The sequence below is a fragment of the Oncorhynchus clarkii genome, chromosome 21, assembly GCF_045791955.1.
Source record: "Oncorhynchus clarkii lewisi isolate Uvic-CL-2024 chromosome 21, UVic_Ocla_1.0, whole genome shotgun sequence".
Lineage (NCBI taxonomy): Eukaryota > Metazoa > Chordata > Actinopteri > Salmoniformes > Salmonidae > Oncorhynchus > Oncorhynchus clarkii.
Window position 1 is genome coordinate 21,528,955 of NC_092167.1, and position 13,994 is coordinate 21,542,948.

General features: G+C 43.6%; 1 protein-coding gene across 2 annotated transcripts; it reads right to left on the bottom strand.

Moving 5' to 3' along the window:
• Positions 1-5,218: 5,218 nt before the first annotated feature.
• LOC139378751 (polycystin-1-like protein 3) lies at positions 5,219-12,583 on the bottom strand. Of its 2 annotated transcripts, XM_071121212.1 has the most exons (4): positions 12,285-12,583; positions 10,993-11,221; positions 8,888-9,161; positions 5,219-8,580 (listed from the first exon to the last, which is right to left on the bottom strand). In XM_071121212.1, the coding sequence occupies exons 2-4, from the start codon at positions 11,083-11,085 to the stop codon at positions 6,938-6,940; spliced, it is 2,010 nt and encodes a 669-aa protein (XP_070977313.1). In that variant the 5' UTR covers positions 11,086-11,221; positions 12,285-12,583; the 3' UTR covers positions 5,219-6,937. The 2 variants fall into 2 exon arrangements, 1 of the variants encoding a protein (XP_070977313.1); XR_011628324.1 differs by lacking the exons at positions 5,219-8,580; positions 8,888-9,161 and adding an exon at positions 9,762-10,357.
• Between the last annotated feature and the right edge of the window lie 1,411 nt (positions 12,584-13,994).

The window sequence follows — 13,994 nt, forward strand, 5'->3', positions numbered from 1 at the left end:
CTCCTCTGGCTTGACTTCTTTACTGCGTCCATGATCTGTGTCCCACCCAGGGTTGGGTAGGTTACTTTCTAAGTACAGTTACTGGTTGGTCACCTGTCCAAAATTGTTATCAGTAATGTAACTTTTGGATTACCCAAACTCAGTAACGTAATCTGATTACATTTAGTTACTTGTAGATGTATTACCCCTTAAGAGGCCTTAGAAGAATACAAAAATGTATGTTACCAATTGAACCAAATGTATTGCAGAATAAATAAATGTTGAAGTTTACATAGGTGGCCATATATGGATGTTACATTTTACTTTATGAGTTGGTTATATAGGCTTCTAACCCATCGCTTTCTACTACATATAAAACGATGAAATTATATATTTACATTAAAAAACAGTCTATCAGAATTCCAGTCAATCCAATAGATGTTATACCCATGCATCTTCAAGAATAGGACTTGGAAATATAGAAGTATAGATTAGCCAAATGGTTTTACCTGAGCATAACCCCAAAACAAAGGACTTATTAGCCAGCCCAATGTTGTTTATTTTGTTGTCATGGAGGACTGATTCGAGCTGAAAATAAATAATGCTCTCATGGAATTGCATGCTTTGAGCACTACAGAAAAGTGATATTTACATGTGAAAAATGAATGCCATGTACTGCATTTTCTATAGGCCTGTTGGTTAACTTTTTTTGTGACACTTTGATATCTTGATAATATGCAACTGTTTAAAGGGCAAATCCACAGATGAAACTGCCTTCTCAGCAGAGTTGCAAAGAAAAAGCCATATCTCAGACTGGCCAAAAAAAAGAAAAGATTAAGATGTGCAAAGGACACAGACACTGGACAGAGGAACTTTGCCTAGAATGCCAGCATCCCAGAGTCACCTCTTCACTGTTGATTTTGAGACTGGTGTTTTGTGGGTACTATTTAAAATGAAGCTGCTAGTTGAGGTCTGTTTCTCAAACTAGACACTCTAAAGTACTTGTCCTCTTGCTCAGTTGTGCACCGCGGCCTCCAATGCCTCTTTCTATTCTGGTTAGAGCCAGTTTGAGCTGTTCTGTGAAGAGACAAGTACACAGCGGCAGGGTAGCCTAGTGGTGAGAGTGTTGGACTAGTAACCGAAAGGTTGCAAGTTCAAATCCCCAAGCTGACAAGGTACAAATCTGTTGTTCTGCCCCTGAACAGGCAGTTAACTCACTGTTCTTAGGACGTCATTGAAAATAAGAATTTGTTCTTAACTGATTTGCCTAGTTAAATAAATTTAAAAAACAGTGTTGTAAGAGATCTTCAGTTTCTTGACAATTTCTCGCATGGAATAGCCTTCATTTCTCAGAACAAAAATAGACTGACGAGTTTCAGAAGAAAGATCTTTGTTTCTGGCCATTTTGAGCCTGTAATCGAACCCACAAATTATGATGCTCCAGATACTCAACTAGTCTAAAGAAGGCCAGTTTTATTGCTACTTTAATCAGAAAAACAGCTTTTAGCCGTGCTAAGATAATTACAAAAGTGTTTTCTAATGATCTATTAGCCTTTTTAAAATGATAAACTTGGATTAGCTAACACAACGTGCCATTGGAACACAGGAGTGATGGTTGCTGATAATGGGCCTGATATGCCTATGTAGATATTCCACAAACAATCTGCCGTTTCCAGCTACAATAGTCATTTACAACATTAATAATGTCTACACTATTATTTCTGATCAATTTGATGTTATTTTAATGGACAAAAAATGTGCTGTTCTTTCAAAAACAAGGACATTTCGAAGTGACCCCAAACTTTTGAACGGTAGTGTATAAATACAGTTGAAGTCGGAAGTTTACATACACTTAGGTTGGAATCATTAAAACTCGATTTTCAACCACTCCACAAATTTCTTGTTAACAAACTATAGTTTTGGCAAGTCGGTTAGGACATCTACTTTGTGCATGACACAAGTAATTTTTCCAACAATTGTTTACAGACAGATTATTTAACTTATAATTCAATGTATCACAATTCCAGTGGGTCAGAAGTTTACATACACTAAGTTGACTGTGCCTTTCAACAGCTTGACAATTATGCAATGGCTTTAGAAGCTTCTGATAGGCTAATTGACACCATTTGAGTCAATTGGAGGTGTACCTGTGGATGTATTTCAAGGCCTACCTTCAAACTCAGTGCCTCTGCTTGACATCATGGGAAAATCAAAAGAAATCAGCCAAGACCTCAGAAAAAAAGATTGTAGACCTCTACAAGTCTGGTTCATCCTTGGGAGCAATTTCCAAACACCTGGAGGTACCACGTTCATCTGTACAAACAATAGTACGCAAGTATAAACACCATGGGACCAAGCAGCCATCATACCGCTCAGGAAGGAGATGCGTTTTGTCTCCTGGAGATGAACGTACTTTGGTGTGAAAAGTGCAAATCAATCCCAGAACAACAGCAAAGGACCTTGTGAAGATGCTGGAGGAAACAGGTACAAAGTATCTATATCCACAGTAAAACGAGTCCGATATCGACGTAATCTGAAAGGCCGCTCAGCGAGGAAGAAGCCACGGCTCCAAATTAAAAAGCCAGACTACGGTTTGCAACTGCACATGGGGACAAATATCATACTTTTTGCAGAAATGTCCTCTGGTCTGATGAAACAAAAATAGAACTGTTTGGCCATAATGACTATCGTTATGTTTGGAGGAAAAAGGGGGATGCTTGCAAGCCAAAGAACACCGTCCCAACTGTGAAGCATGGGGATGGCAGCATCATGTTGTGGGTGTGCTTTGCTGCAGGAGGGACTGGTGCACTTCACAAAATAGATGGCATCATGAGGAATGGAAATTATGTGGATATATTGAAGCAACATCTCAAGACATCAGAAGCTTGGTCGCAAATGGATCTTCCAAATGGACAATGACCCCAAGCATACTTCCAAAGTTGTGGCAAAATATCTTAAGGACAACAAAGTCAAGGTATTGGAGTGGCCATCACAAAGCCCTGACCTCAATCCTATAGAAAAAATGTGGGCAGAACTGAAAAAGTGTGTACGAGCAAGGAGGCCTACAAACCTGACTCAGTTACACCAGCTCTGTCAGGAGGAATGGGCAAAAAAATCACCCAACTTATTGTGGAAAGCTTGTGGAAGGCTACCCAAAACATTTCACCCATGTTAAACAATTTAAAGGCAATGCTACCAATTGAGTGTATGTAAACTTCTTATACACTGAAAATGTGATGAAAGAAATAAAAGCTGAAATAAATCACTCTCTACTATTATTCTGACATTTCACATTCTAAAGTGGTGATCCTAACTGACCTAGAACAGAATTTTTACTAGGATTAAATGTCAGAAATTGTGTAAACTTCCAACTTCAACTGTATATGTGCCTTTTTTCAATGCTGATTGGAATGTCATTGAGAAAACATAGAAGTGTCAGATTATTTTTTGCAAATCCTCTCTGAATTTAAAAGTAATCCTCGAAGTAAGCATTTGTTTTTCAAAAAGTATCTTTAATCTTATTCCAATATTTTTGCTGGTAACGTAATGGATTACAGTTATCGTTTTTTTGTAGTCCCTTACATGGTCCCGCTTATATGGCTTGGAGCCTTTGCTCCTCCATTGATGTACCTTTATGTGTATTAGAGGGAGTGCAAGACTATATTAGTGCATCTGCGTGTAAGAGAAAGAGGTTGTATGACAGAGGGAGTGTGTGTCTTAGAGGGCACTCTTAGAGGGTTTTACAATTACAGACCCTAAACATGCTTATTTCCTCACTTTCTGCCTGAGTACCTCCCCTCAACACACACACACACACACACACACACACACACACACACACACACACACACACACACACACACACACACACACACACACACACACACACACACACACACACACACACACACACACACACACACACACACACATTACCAAACCACAGCTTTAGTTGCCCTCGCTCACACTCCCAAAGAAGCCAATGCCCCAGATCTTCTTGGTCACACACACTCAGATACACACTTAGACCAATGCCCCACAGAGGGAAAGAAAGGCTCTCTGTTGGGGCTGGGAAAAGTGGTCTGACTGCAGTGTAGACAGCATACCCATGTGAAACTGGGAGCTACCGTCCACCTATCAGAGAGAGGACACAGTGGGCTACAGCGCTCCAGGAAATATTCTGTATGTAAGAGAAAGTATCTCAATAGTCTTCCAATTTTCCTCTGCCGTCAGATCTGAAAAAGGGAAAGCTTAAAACAATATCAAGGAAGATTTATGGGAATTTGACTCTCCAATTATTTCATCGTAGCGGCAGAAAGGAGACACGGAACTTTGGAATCATGACCTTCATGGATGGACAGTCAAAAGGGTAATAGAATGAGTGTTTAGAATGTAAGCTGAGATGAGTTAATGCATGCATGGAAATCGTGTCGGTTTACTGTTCAATTAAAACCATGGTGAATTATTTCCCAGGGAAGGTCAATCATTATAAACCAAATACTGAGATTCTACTCATCCATAACATTCCATAGTAAATGCCCTGCGAAGAATAACAAACTCTGGATAGGAAAAGTAATGTATATTACTCTCTTTATTAAGTGACACAGATGTCCATTAAACGTTGTGTACAATATGACAATGAGCAAAAAATATGAAGGCGCTGTTGTACCATACCAGCAACTTAAGTTGACAATTTGTAAATGTTAATTGAATGTCAAATAAAGGTGTTGTCCGTGAGGCTTTTTTGTTTCTCGCTCTGGGTCTGCAAACTACAGGTATATTTCCCCCAGTGTGTGTTTGTGTGTATTAGATACTTCAAGAGTTACTGTAGATTTACTACAAAACCGGAGTCAAGATATTAATAGTTAAATATGTTTCACTCACACAACCACAATAATGTGTGCATGGTGTAACACAGGATCCTTCATGAGTTACTGTAGATGAACTACAGAACCGGAGTCTGACTTTTTTCATCAAATAAAACTTTAAAATGGACAAACATGTTTCACGCAGACACACCCGAGCACACACACACACACACACACAAACGCACACACACACTCACACTCACACTCACGCACGCACGCACGCACGCACGCACGCACGCACGCACGCACGCACACACACACACACACACACACACACACACACACACACACACACACACACACACACACACACACACACACACACACACACACACACACACACACACACACACACACACACACACACACACACACACACACACACACACACAGGGTTATGTACCAATATAGCTGCAGTCCAGAGAGAAACAAGAGGCATCAGTTATGATGACAGTTCAATTACATATTGCAAATGCAAGTGCAGCATACATGAACAAAAGAAATGGGTCCTTGTGAGTATTTCTGGATTCTGTGGCTTCAGTGTTTGTGTTTTGGGCATTACAAGCCCTTGCCAGTCCTCACTAAGTACATTTCTCCACCCTCAAAGTAGTAAAAGTCTACTTTTCAAACCACATTCAGTGGTTTTGTGTGGGAGGCACGTCCATGGAGTAAAGAATACCCTTTAGCCAGCGGTGTAGTGACATATCACTCCTTTCCTAAAAACTCAAGCCTGTGCTCTTTTCTGTGACTTAACAGTCAGAAAAATGTCATATGAGGAGATTAAACACATGGGGTCGCTTCAGAACTTCCAATAATGTTATATCCTTAGAGCTGAGCATATGAGGTAAATGAATGTAAACTAGTTTAATTGCTGCTTACTTTGCTTGCTATGTCAATCAATCGTTACGTTTATAAGCTTTGCTCTTGCCTGAAGGAATGTAGCCCCTTCCGAGTGACCTGTCTTCAACATACCATAAGGCACCAGTGGAAATCAATGGGTGCATAAATACCTATATAGTAAAATATAATCAATATGCATGAGTAGGATGGTTACCGTCCTCACAGGGAATATAGGTACATTCTAATAGATCAGTGAGTGAAGCTAATTCAACCTTATTCTACCAGGAAATAAGCCATGTCCTTGTTCATGCTCATAAGAACTGCATGGTGAGATACATCACACTCATAATAACCCCCTGGACAACAACAATGCTCATATCGGTTAACAAAATAACATGCTGTGAGGCTCTTCAGTTCTCAGGTGACTTCAATGTCAGTTTCTAATGATTCAAGTTCACTTTATCAGCACCAGCAGTACCAGCCTCAAACCGATCAGTAATCAATATAGTGTCATACAAAGTAAATGTAGTTTTTTGGGGGGGGAATATAAATCCATCTTTGGAGAGTGAGAGGATGAAAGGATTCTCACTGGTAGCTGAGTATGTGACATCAGAGGGAGGCAAAGGGAGTAAAACGTCTGTCTCTGCCAAATGTGCCAATGCCAAAGGCATTCAGCTGTCTGCGTTCCCCTTTGCACAGGTCTGTTTTTTGTCTGTTTTGGCCCAGAGAAAAAAATAGAGGTACATGTCTACTGTGATGTAGCGGAAAAACCATGTCTTGGTTCAGAGGCAATGTAAAACACTGAGTAGGATTACAGTTAAATAGAGCACAATAAAGAGACGGAGCTTTGATGCATATAACAGCTCCGTGGGAGTGTGGGAGTTGTTGGGTGAATGTATTTGTGGGTATGAGTGCATGTGCACGTATGTGTTTGACGAGTGCGTGTGTACACACGTGCGCGTGTGTGTATTTGAAGAAAAAAAAACGTACGCATGCTCATTTGTCAACTAGGCCATGTGACGCGTCGGACTCATTTGTCAGCATTCATTGGCTCAGAACCTGGTGTGCCGGGTTTCAACCAGGAACCTGTTTCATTCCACAGTAATGTAGGTATCCTCTCCTGCCACACCTCACATCCTTTCAGAAAAAAATCGTCGGAGGCATTAGTTGCGCCTGTCCACCTGGAATCTGAATGGAGGTTATGCAGAGGAGACAATGAAAGAAGGAAGACAGAGGTGGCGATCCCAGAGTTAGAAAGTGTCTTTCAGCAGTCCCAGTTTCCGGAGCGCATCCCTGCGCGACTCATCCGACGCTCCCCGTCCGGAGAACTGCACAGTGATCCCTTGGGAGCGGAAAGACGGCTTGGAGACGGCGGACTTCGGCCGGGGCTCCGGGGGAGACGCCACCACCCTGTTGGAGCTAGGGGGAGTGCTGTAGCAGAAAGGTCTGGGGGCTTGAGAAGGCACTGGGGATGAAGCTTTGCTGGGGGACCTCACTAGAGTGTGTGTGAGGATGTCAGGGTTGGTAATGGGGGAGGGGGTGGTGTGGGATGGGGTGACCATTCTGGTCTTCCCCCCGTAGCTGTTGACCTCGTAGGGCATGGTTTCTACTTTGGTTGGGATGGAGGTGGAGGTTGGTGGAGGCATCCTTTTGGCTGGGGTGGAGTTGAAAGCTGGGGGAGGCATCACTCTGGCTGGGGTGGGGGTGGAGACAGGGGGAGGCATCACTCTGGCTGGGGTGGGGGTGGAGACAGGGGGAGGCATCACTTTGGCTGGGGTGAAGTTGGAGGCTGGGGTAGGCATCACTCTGGCGGAGGTGGATGCTGGGGGAGGGATGGCCCTGTTCTGGATGTCTGGTTGTGGTGGATCAGGCCTGGTTGTGGTAACAGGAGCAGGTTTCATTACCTTAGTCTTACCCCCGTAAGGGTTGAAGTCACTGTGAGAGGTCACTGGGTGGGCCTTACTGCCATGGCTACTGGTGGAGGGAGCAGCAGCAGCAGCCTTAGAGGGGTTCACCACGATGGTCTTCCCGCCGTAGCTGTTAAAGTCCTTGGACGAGACTTCGGGCGGGGGAGAAGCAGGCTTGTTGTCATGGATACTGGCGTGAGAGCTGTTGGTGTTGACTGTTACTGGTGGCAAGGGGCTTGCCTGGCTGGCCACGCCTGGTTTACTCATGGGTGTCAGTGTAGGTGTAGGAACGAGTGTAGGGTTGGCAACCGGAATCGGGGCAGCAGCGGGTTTGGCGTTTGTGCTGCTCTTGGGGGTGATTATAAGAGAGAAATCCCCTGACGGGGAGCGGTTTCGGCTCAAGCCCAGTTTGGACAGTGCCTCCATCCGGGACTTATTTGGAGTGGGATCCCTGAAAGACACACTGCGGGTGGGAAGGTTTACCTGGACCTTCTGCAGCCCATGGAGTTCCTCTGCCTCCACAGGGTGGGACGTCCCTGATAGGTTAGCCAGCATCTGAGACTTCCTGTCCTGGAGGTTCACACTGGCCAGCGAATCGCTGTGGTGCTGGTTGCTGCCCATTATCATGCTGATGTTGACGGGGTAATGGTTGGGCTTGGCTGAGGTGGTCGGACCCTGTTTGATTGGATAATCTGGGGAGGTGGGTGGTCTCTCTATGTTCTCCAAATCAAGGTTCCTACGGTGGTTGGACAGGAGGGAGGAGGAGAGGATGTTGGTGTTCCCCTGGTTCTCGGCGATCTTCTGGGCGATGACGACGGGGGTGGGGACGGAGCCTACAGGCTGGTACAGGGCGTGGCCATAGGGGCCATTGTCTTTTCCAGGAAGGGGCAGGTTGCACTCTGTAGGGAAGTTTTCAATCACCTCGCGCCTCGGTTTGTTATCAAAATGCCTCTCAGGGTTGTTCATTACCATATTCTGGGTGAAATCTGCAAAAAGAAAGTTTGAGAAGTAAACTCATCAGTTCCCTATACATTCTGTATATTCAAAGGACAAGGTCAATGGCAAGTCTATATCTTCAAAAAACCATTGGGTCAATGGCAAGTCTGAATCATATTTCTTGTAGAATGACTACACGCTGCAAATGTCAATGCTGAGTAATCCGTCATTCTGATGACAGTGATAAAGTCTGATCTCATTTGACTGTAGCAATTCCAATGATCAAAGGGACTGGTAATCATAATCAAATGTAAACAGTACTGTTCAGGGTGGAGCAAGTAGTGGACTGTGCTGTACCTGGCATGGAGGACTTGAACGGTGCCTGTATGGGGTGGACTAGATCAGGCTGTGCTGGGCGAACCAGGTCTATGATGTCCTGGTCCTTGGTGCTGGTGGGTCTGTCCAAGGCTGAGAGGGGTGGTACGGGGCTGGGGGCAGATGCCAGGATGGGGGGTCCTGGTCCATCAAGCTCATCTACTGCTGGGGCAGTCAGAAGGGAGTCAATGGTCTCCTCAAAGAACAGGATACAATCCTGCTCCTCCTGGCTTAAGAACTGAAGCGCTTTATCCTCCTGTAGGGGGCGACACAGAGCACAGGGCAACACACACACGAGTCACTTGGATGGGAAGAACCGGCTACAGGGACACACTAGTAGATCATCAAAAACGTAGGTTAAAGGTGCTCTTTGGTTAAGGGGTAATTGGTCATACATGAGTTACTGTTATACAATAATGTATGTCACAGTAATGTATCTCCTATAACATCTCAGGTCTAGTGTATGGAATATACTTCCTGTTGCCCAAAAGAGTTATGTAAAGGATGTAAACAAACATAGATCCTGTTGGTTTAGCCTTTCTCCTCCTACTTGAAAGGACCATACACACTGCACCAAATGTTGATCTGCCGTTCGTCTGGCGTTCGTTTGGTGCGCCATGTATTAGAGACCACCCGCTGGTGGACAGCTGACTGCCAACATTTTTGCACAATTCTTAACTGAGAGACCCTGTGTCCCAATCCATAAAGCTGCCTGCCATCTCTCGTATGTTTATGTATGTGTATGAGCGACGGTGAGAACACAGGGCTGCTTGTTCGTGCTCTCCCACCTCCCAACCTTCTAAATCCCCCCAACCTAGCTCAGAGCCCTGGAGGGAGGAGCCTACACCCTCTAGCCCCTCCTGCAGGGAGACCTCACTGCCTACATGTTACATCACTACCTGTCCCTCTGTACAGAGCACATGCAGCCACAGAACAACAGGCATAGGGTATCCAATGATAGGGCTGCTTTGACAGCTGCTGGATGACACAGACTATAGCTTTTCCACTGCTCTCTGGGTTCTGTTTCACTCAAGATAATGCGCTGAATCAAAGGGCAACCTGGTTAGATTGTTTAAAATTAACCGTAATGGGTTTAGGAAAAAGGCATAAGGTCAACAGAATGCACAATCCAGCTAGAGACTAGCTATATATACTGTAGATCCCCCATAAAACAATGTGCCATCTAAATACACACATGTAGGGAGTAGACACACAAACCCAGGAAAGCACACACAGACACAAATAACTGGCTGACCATGGCCCATTTTTTATTGCAACAAGAAAGTAAAAAACAGATGCACCCATACACCTTTCATTGACAATTACCACCACTGTCAATTAGTGACAAACAAATTATTTTTGTTTGCCGTTTCAGGTTACGACCCTGTGCCTGTGATTACTAGGGTAACAGGTTGCCACTGCAGCAGAATGCCATCTCGTTGCTAGGCATCACTGTAGGGATGGAGAGATCAACCTTTACCAGAGGTAAATATTTACCACAACACAGACCTGTTCTATTCAGCCACACATACACACACCAACCATACACACACATGTACGCACGCACCCATGTGCACACTCATACGCACCAACACACACGCACACACACACACCTGCAGACAAACTCAGTTGAAACCAAACACCACTGACATTTGTTGTGTGATGCAGGACATACAAAACTGCACCTTAACCGGTTTCCCTTAGTCTCCGTGGTGTGTGTGTGTGTGTGTGTGTATATATGTGTGTGTGTATATATGTGTGTGTGTGTGTGTGTGTGTCATCCCTGAGGCATGCAACAGGATGTAGTGGTTAATCCTGTGTAATTTCTCAGTGACAGTATGACAGAGGGGGGCATGGAGACAGACTTCGCTGTATAAACAGCACAGTCAGGTTTGAAAAGCACAGCAAGTCACACAATGAAAAGCACCCGCTCTCAACCAGGAACAGGTGAATTCTTCAATGCCATACCCCCCTAACATGGGTGCATAAATTGTGAACAAATGGAGAAATATTTCAAACTTTATATTTGAGATACTAAGAGAAAAAAAAAACATTAACTGAAATGTTTTCATTCAAGTTATACTCACAAATGGTCTACTGCGGGAGTTTCTATTTGCGCCATCATGACCCCCGTTGACCCCGAAATGGAGGTTAGGATTGGCCTGCACTCGGACGTCCATGGTTATCGGGTCAAATGCCAGGTGACTTGTGGGTATCTCATGAGGGGTCAGTGGTTTCCGAGCAGTCCTTGGAGATAAAGTCCGGGAACGTGATTGCTCTCACTCTGAATAATCTATTAATCTCCTCAAACACAGTCTAGAAACAAATAGAGAGGAGGAACGGCATAAAGGAGGCCAGCTCAAACAATAACACAGTAGTAGTTGTACAGTAGAAGACTGGACTAAGACCGTACCGTAATAGAATGAATGTCATAATACAGTGGTGTTTTGGTTTACTATAACATCAATACCATGTTGTTGACTGTCTAAATACTCTCGGGGGAAACAGCTGGTGAGAACAGAACACTCCCCCACAGCTCTCTCTCTCCTTCCTTCCCCCTCCCCAAACACTTATTCAGTGTAAGTCTACATCATGTAAATACCAAACTCTCAACACAAAGTTTGAACTCCAAGCTGACACTGAGTCAACCATCTCAGCTGAAGTGAAGTATCAAAAGTAATTTTGCAGCAGGTCGTCATGTTTGCCATTGCTGGTCTCCTCAGCTGGGGGGGGCACATCCCCAAGTCATAGGCAAGAACAAGGTGCACCTTGTTCAGTAGGTCCCTCGACGAGTGCGTCCTTGTCACTTGTGATAGTTATTACACTCTCTATAGCAGGTAGTTATTACAATATACCTATTACATGTAGTTATTACAATATACCTATTACATGTAGTTATTACAATATACCTATTACATGTAGTCACGTTTTTTTCCCCCACCAGTCACTCCATGGGTAGTTATGGCACAGAATCACTGGTATGAATGAACTGATAGACGAGTTATTCTGGACCAGGTATGTTAGCGACGAGCAAACAGGCTCCACCAGACAAGCCCTCCTTGTTTAGGACCTTCAAATACACCTACATTGGACGCTCAAAGCTGTTGAGTGATTTGTCAAGGTGACTGCTTTGACACATTCCATTCTCGCCACTGGTTTCGATGTAACCTATGAGTTTAGGTCATGATCAAATAAAACCTAAAATCAAGATATTTTGCAGTGGGACACTGGGACTTCCTAATCCCAGTCCCAGTATTTTCTACGCAAATATTCTACCTAGTGAGTCCAAAATAGGTTTCCATAAACACAGGGTATGGTAGACACATTTACATTGAATGTACTTTACTTAACTTTCTTAAAAATTGAGAGATGCACTTACCTTTTAAAATAATCTTAAAATAACCATAGGCTACAGAGAAAAATATCAAAAATGTCCCAAAACGCCACTCTGTATACAGGGATGGAGTAACAAACTCTTCCTTTTCGTAAACAAAAACATGAAATGGTTAGCTTTGTTCTGTAAATTCTCTTCCCTCACGTCTCCTCGCGGAACAGGCGTGCTTGGCGAACTCCCCGTGCGTAATGTGGCAGGTCTCCTGTTCCAGTGGAGCGTTAAGCGCACAGGACTCCACCCAATACAGCAGCTGAGCAGTAAACTGGAGCTTTCATTCAAGTGCTGGAGACTGCCCACTGACTCATATATACGACTAAGACCGCCTTTCTTTGAGTCCCAGTTAAATATGTCGGCGATTAAAGGCTTTTTCACTTACACATTTAAGCAACCTTGAACTTAACGCATGCACTAACGTGTCACATCTGGAATGTTCTGCAAACCTTTTGCTACAGACCCTATAACCTTAATAATTATGAGTTCATATCATGCACGACATGTAATTAATAATACTGTTTAGCCTACAAATTCCGTGTAGCAGCTTTTGCTATGCCCTGATTGGGACCAACATTTAACAAACCAGACTCTCTAGACTAGAGTTTCATTAGTTTCAGCTTTGGCACAAATGAGATTGGCACCCAGTGCACGACATACCCTGCCTGGCCTTGTTAATAACATTTAATTCATAGGCAGGCATGTCTGTTATTTTCATGAATCATAGAGCATCTCTTTTATTCCCCAGCCTAATGAATGACATAATTATTGTAATTCCAAAAGAACTGTTATCACCATAGCCACACCAAAATTAAAATGCAAGACAATTGGAGTGTTATGTAGTTTGGTTTACCTTCCAACATTGCGTTTAATTTGAGGACATGTATTTTTTTAGTCATAACTCGGAAGTCTTTGGCCGCAGTTTTTGCTGCTGGCGTTACCCTATTCGTCACCCATAATAGAATGAGGGTTCGTCTTTGTAGCTGTGCCATAATGGCTTCCGTGACCGCATAGCAGCACCGTCGAGCGCTATCGCCATTTTAAAGTAACATATATTCTTATTTTGTGTTTGAAAAAAGCGTAACGCTAATATCGGGGATTTAACGCCACCTGCAGTGCTGGAGCACCCAGTGGCGATCCATCATTCACGGAACGCGGAGCAGAGCCCCACCTGTTTGAGCCCCACCTGTTCAGCAAAAAAATATATACAGTTGAAGTCGGAAGTTTACATACACTTAGGTTGGAGTCATTAAAACTCGTTTTTCAACCACTCCACAAATTTCTTGTTAAGAAACTATAGTTTTGGCAAGTTGGTTAGGACATCTACTTTGTGCATGACACAAATAATTTTTCCAACAATTGTTTACAGGCAGATTATTTCACTTATAATTCACTGTATCACAATTCCAGTGGGTCAGAAGTTTACATACACTAAGTTGACTGTGCCTTTCAACAGCTTGAAAATTATGTAATGGCTTTAGAAGCTTCTGATAGGCTAATTGACATCATTTGAGTCAATTGGAGGTGTACCTGTGGATGTATTTCAAGGCCTACCTTCAAACTCAGTGCCTCTGCTTGACATCATGGGAAAATCAAAATAAATCAGCCAAGACCTCAGAAAAAAAGATTGTAGACCTCTACAAGTCTGGTTCATCCTTGGGAGCAATTTCCAAACACCTGGAGGTACCACGTTCATCTGTACAA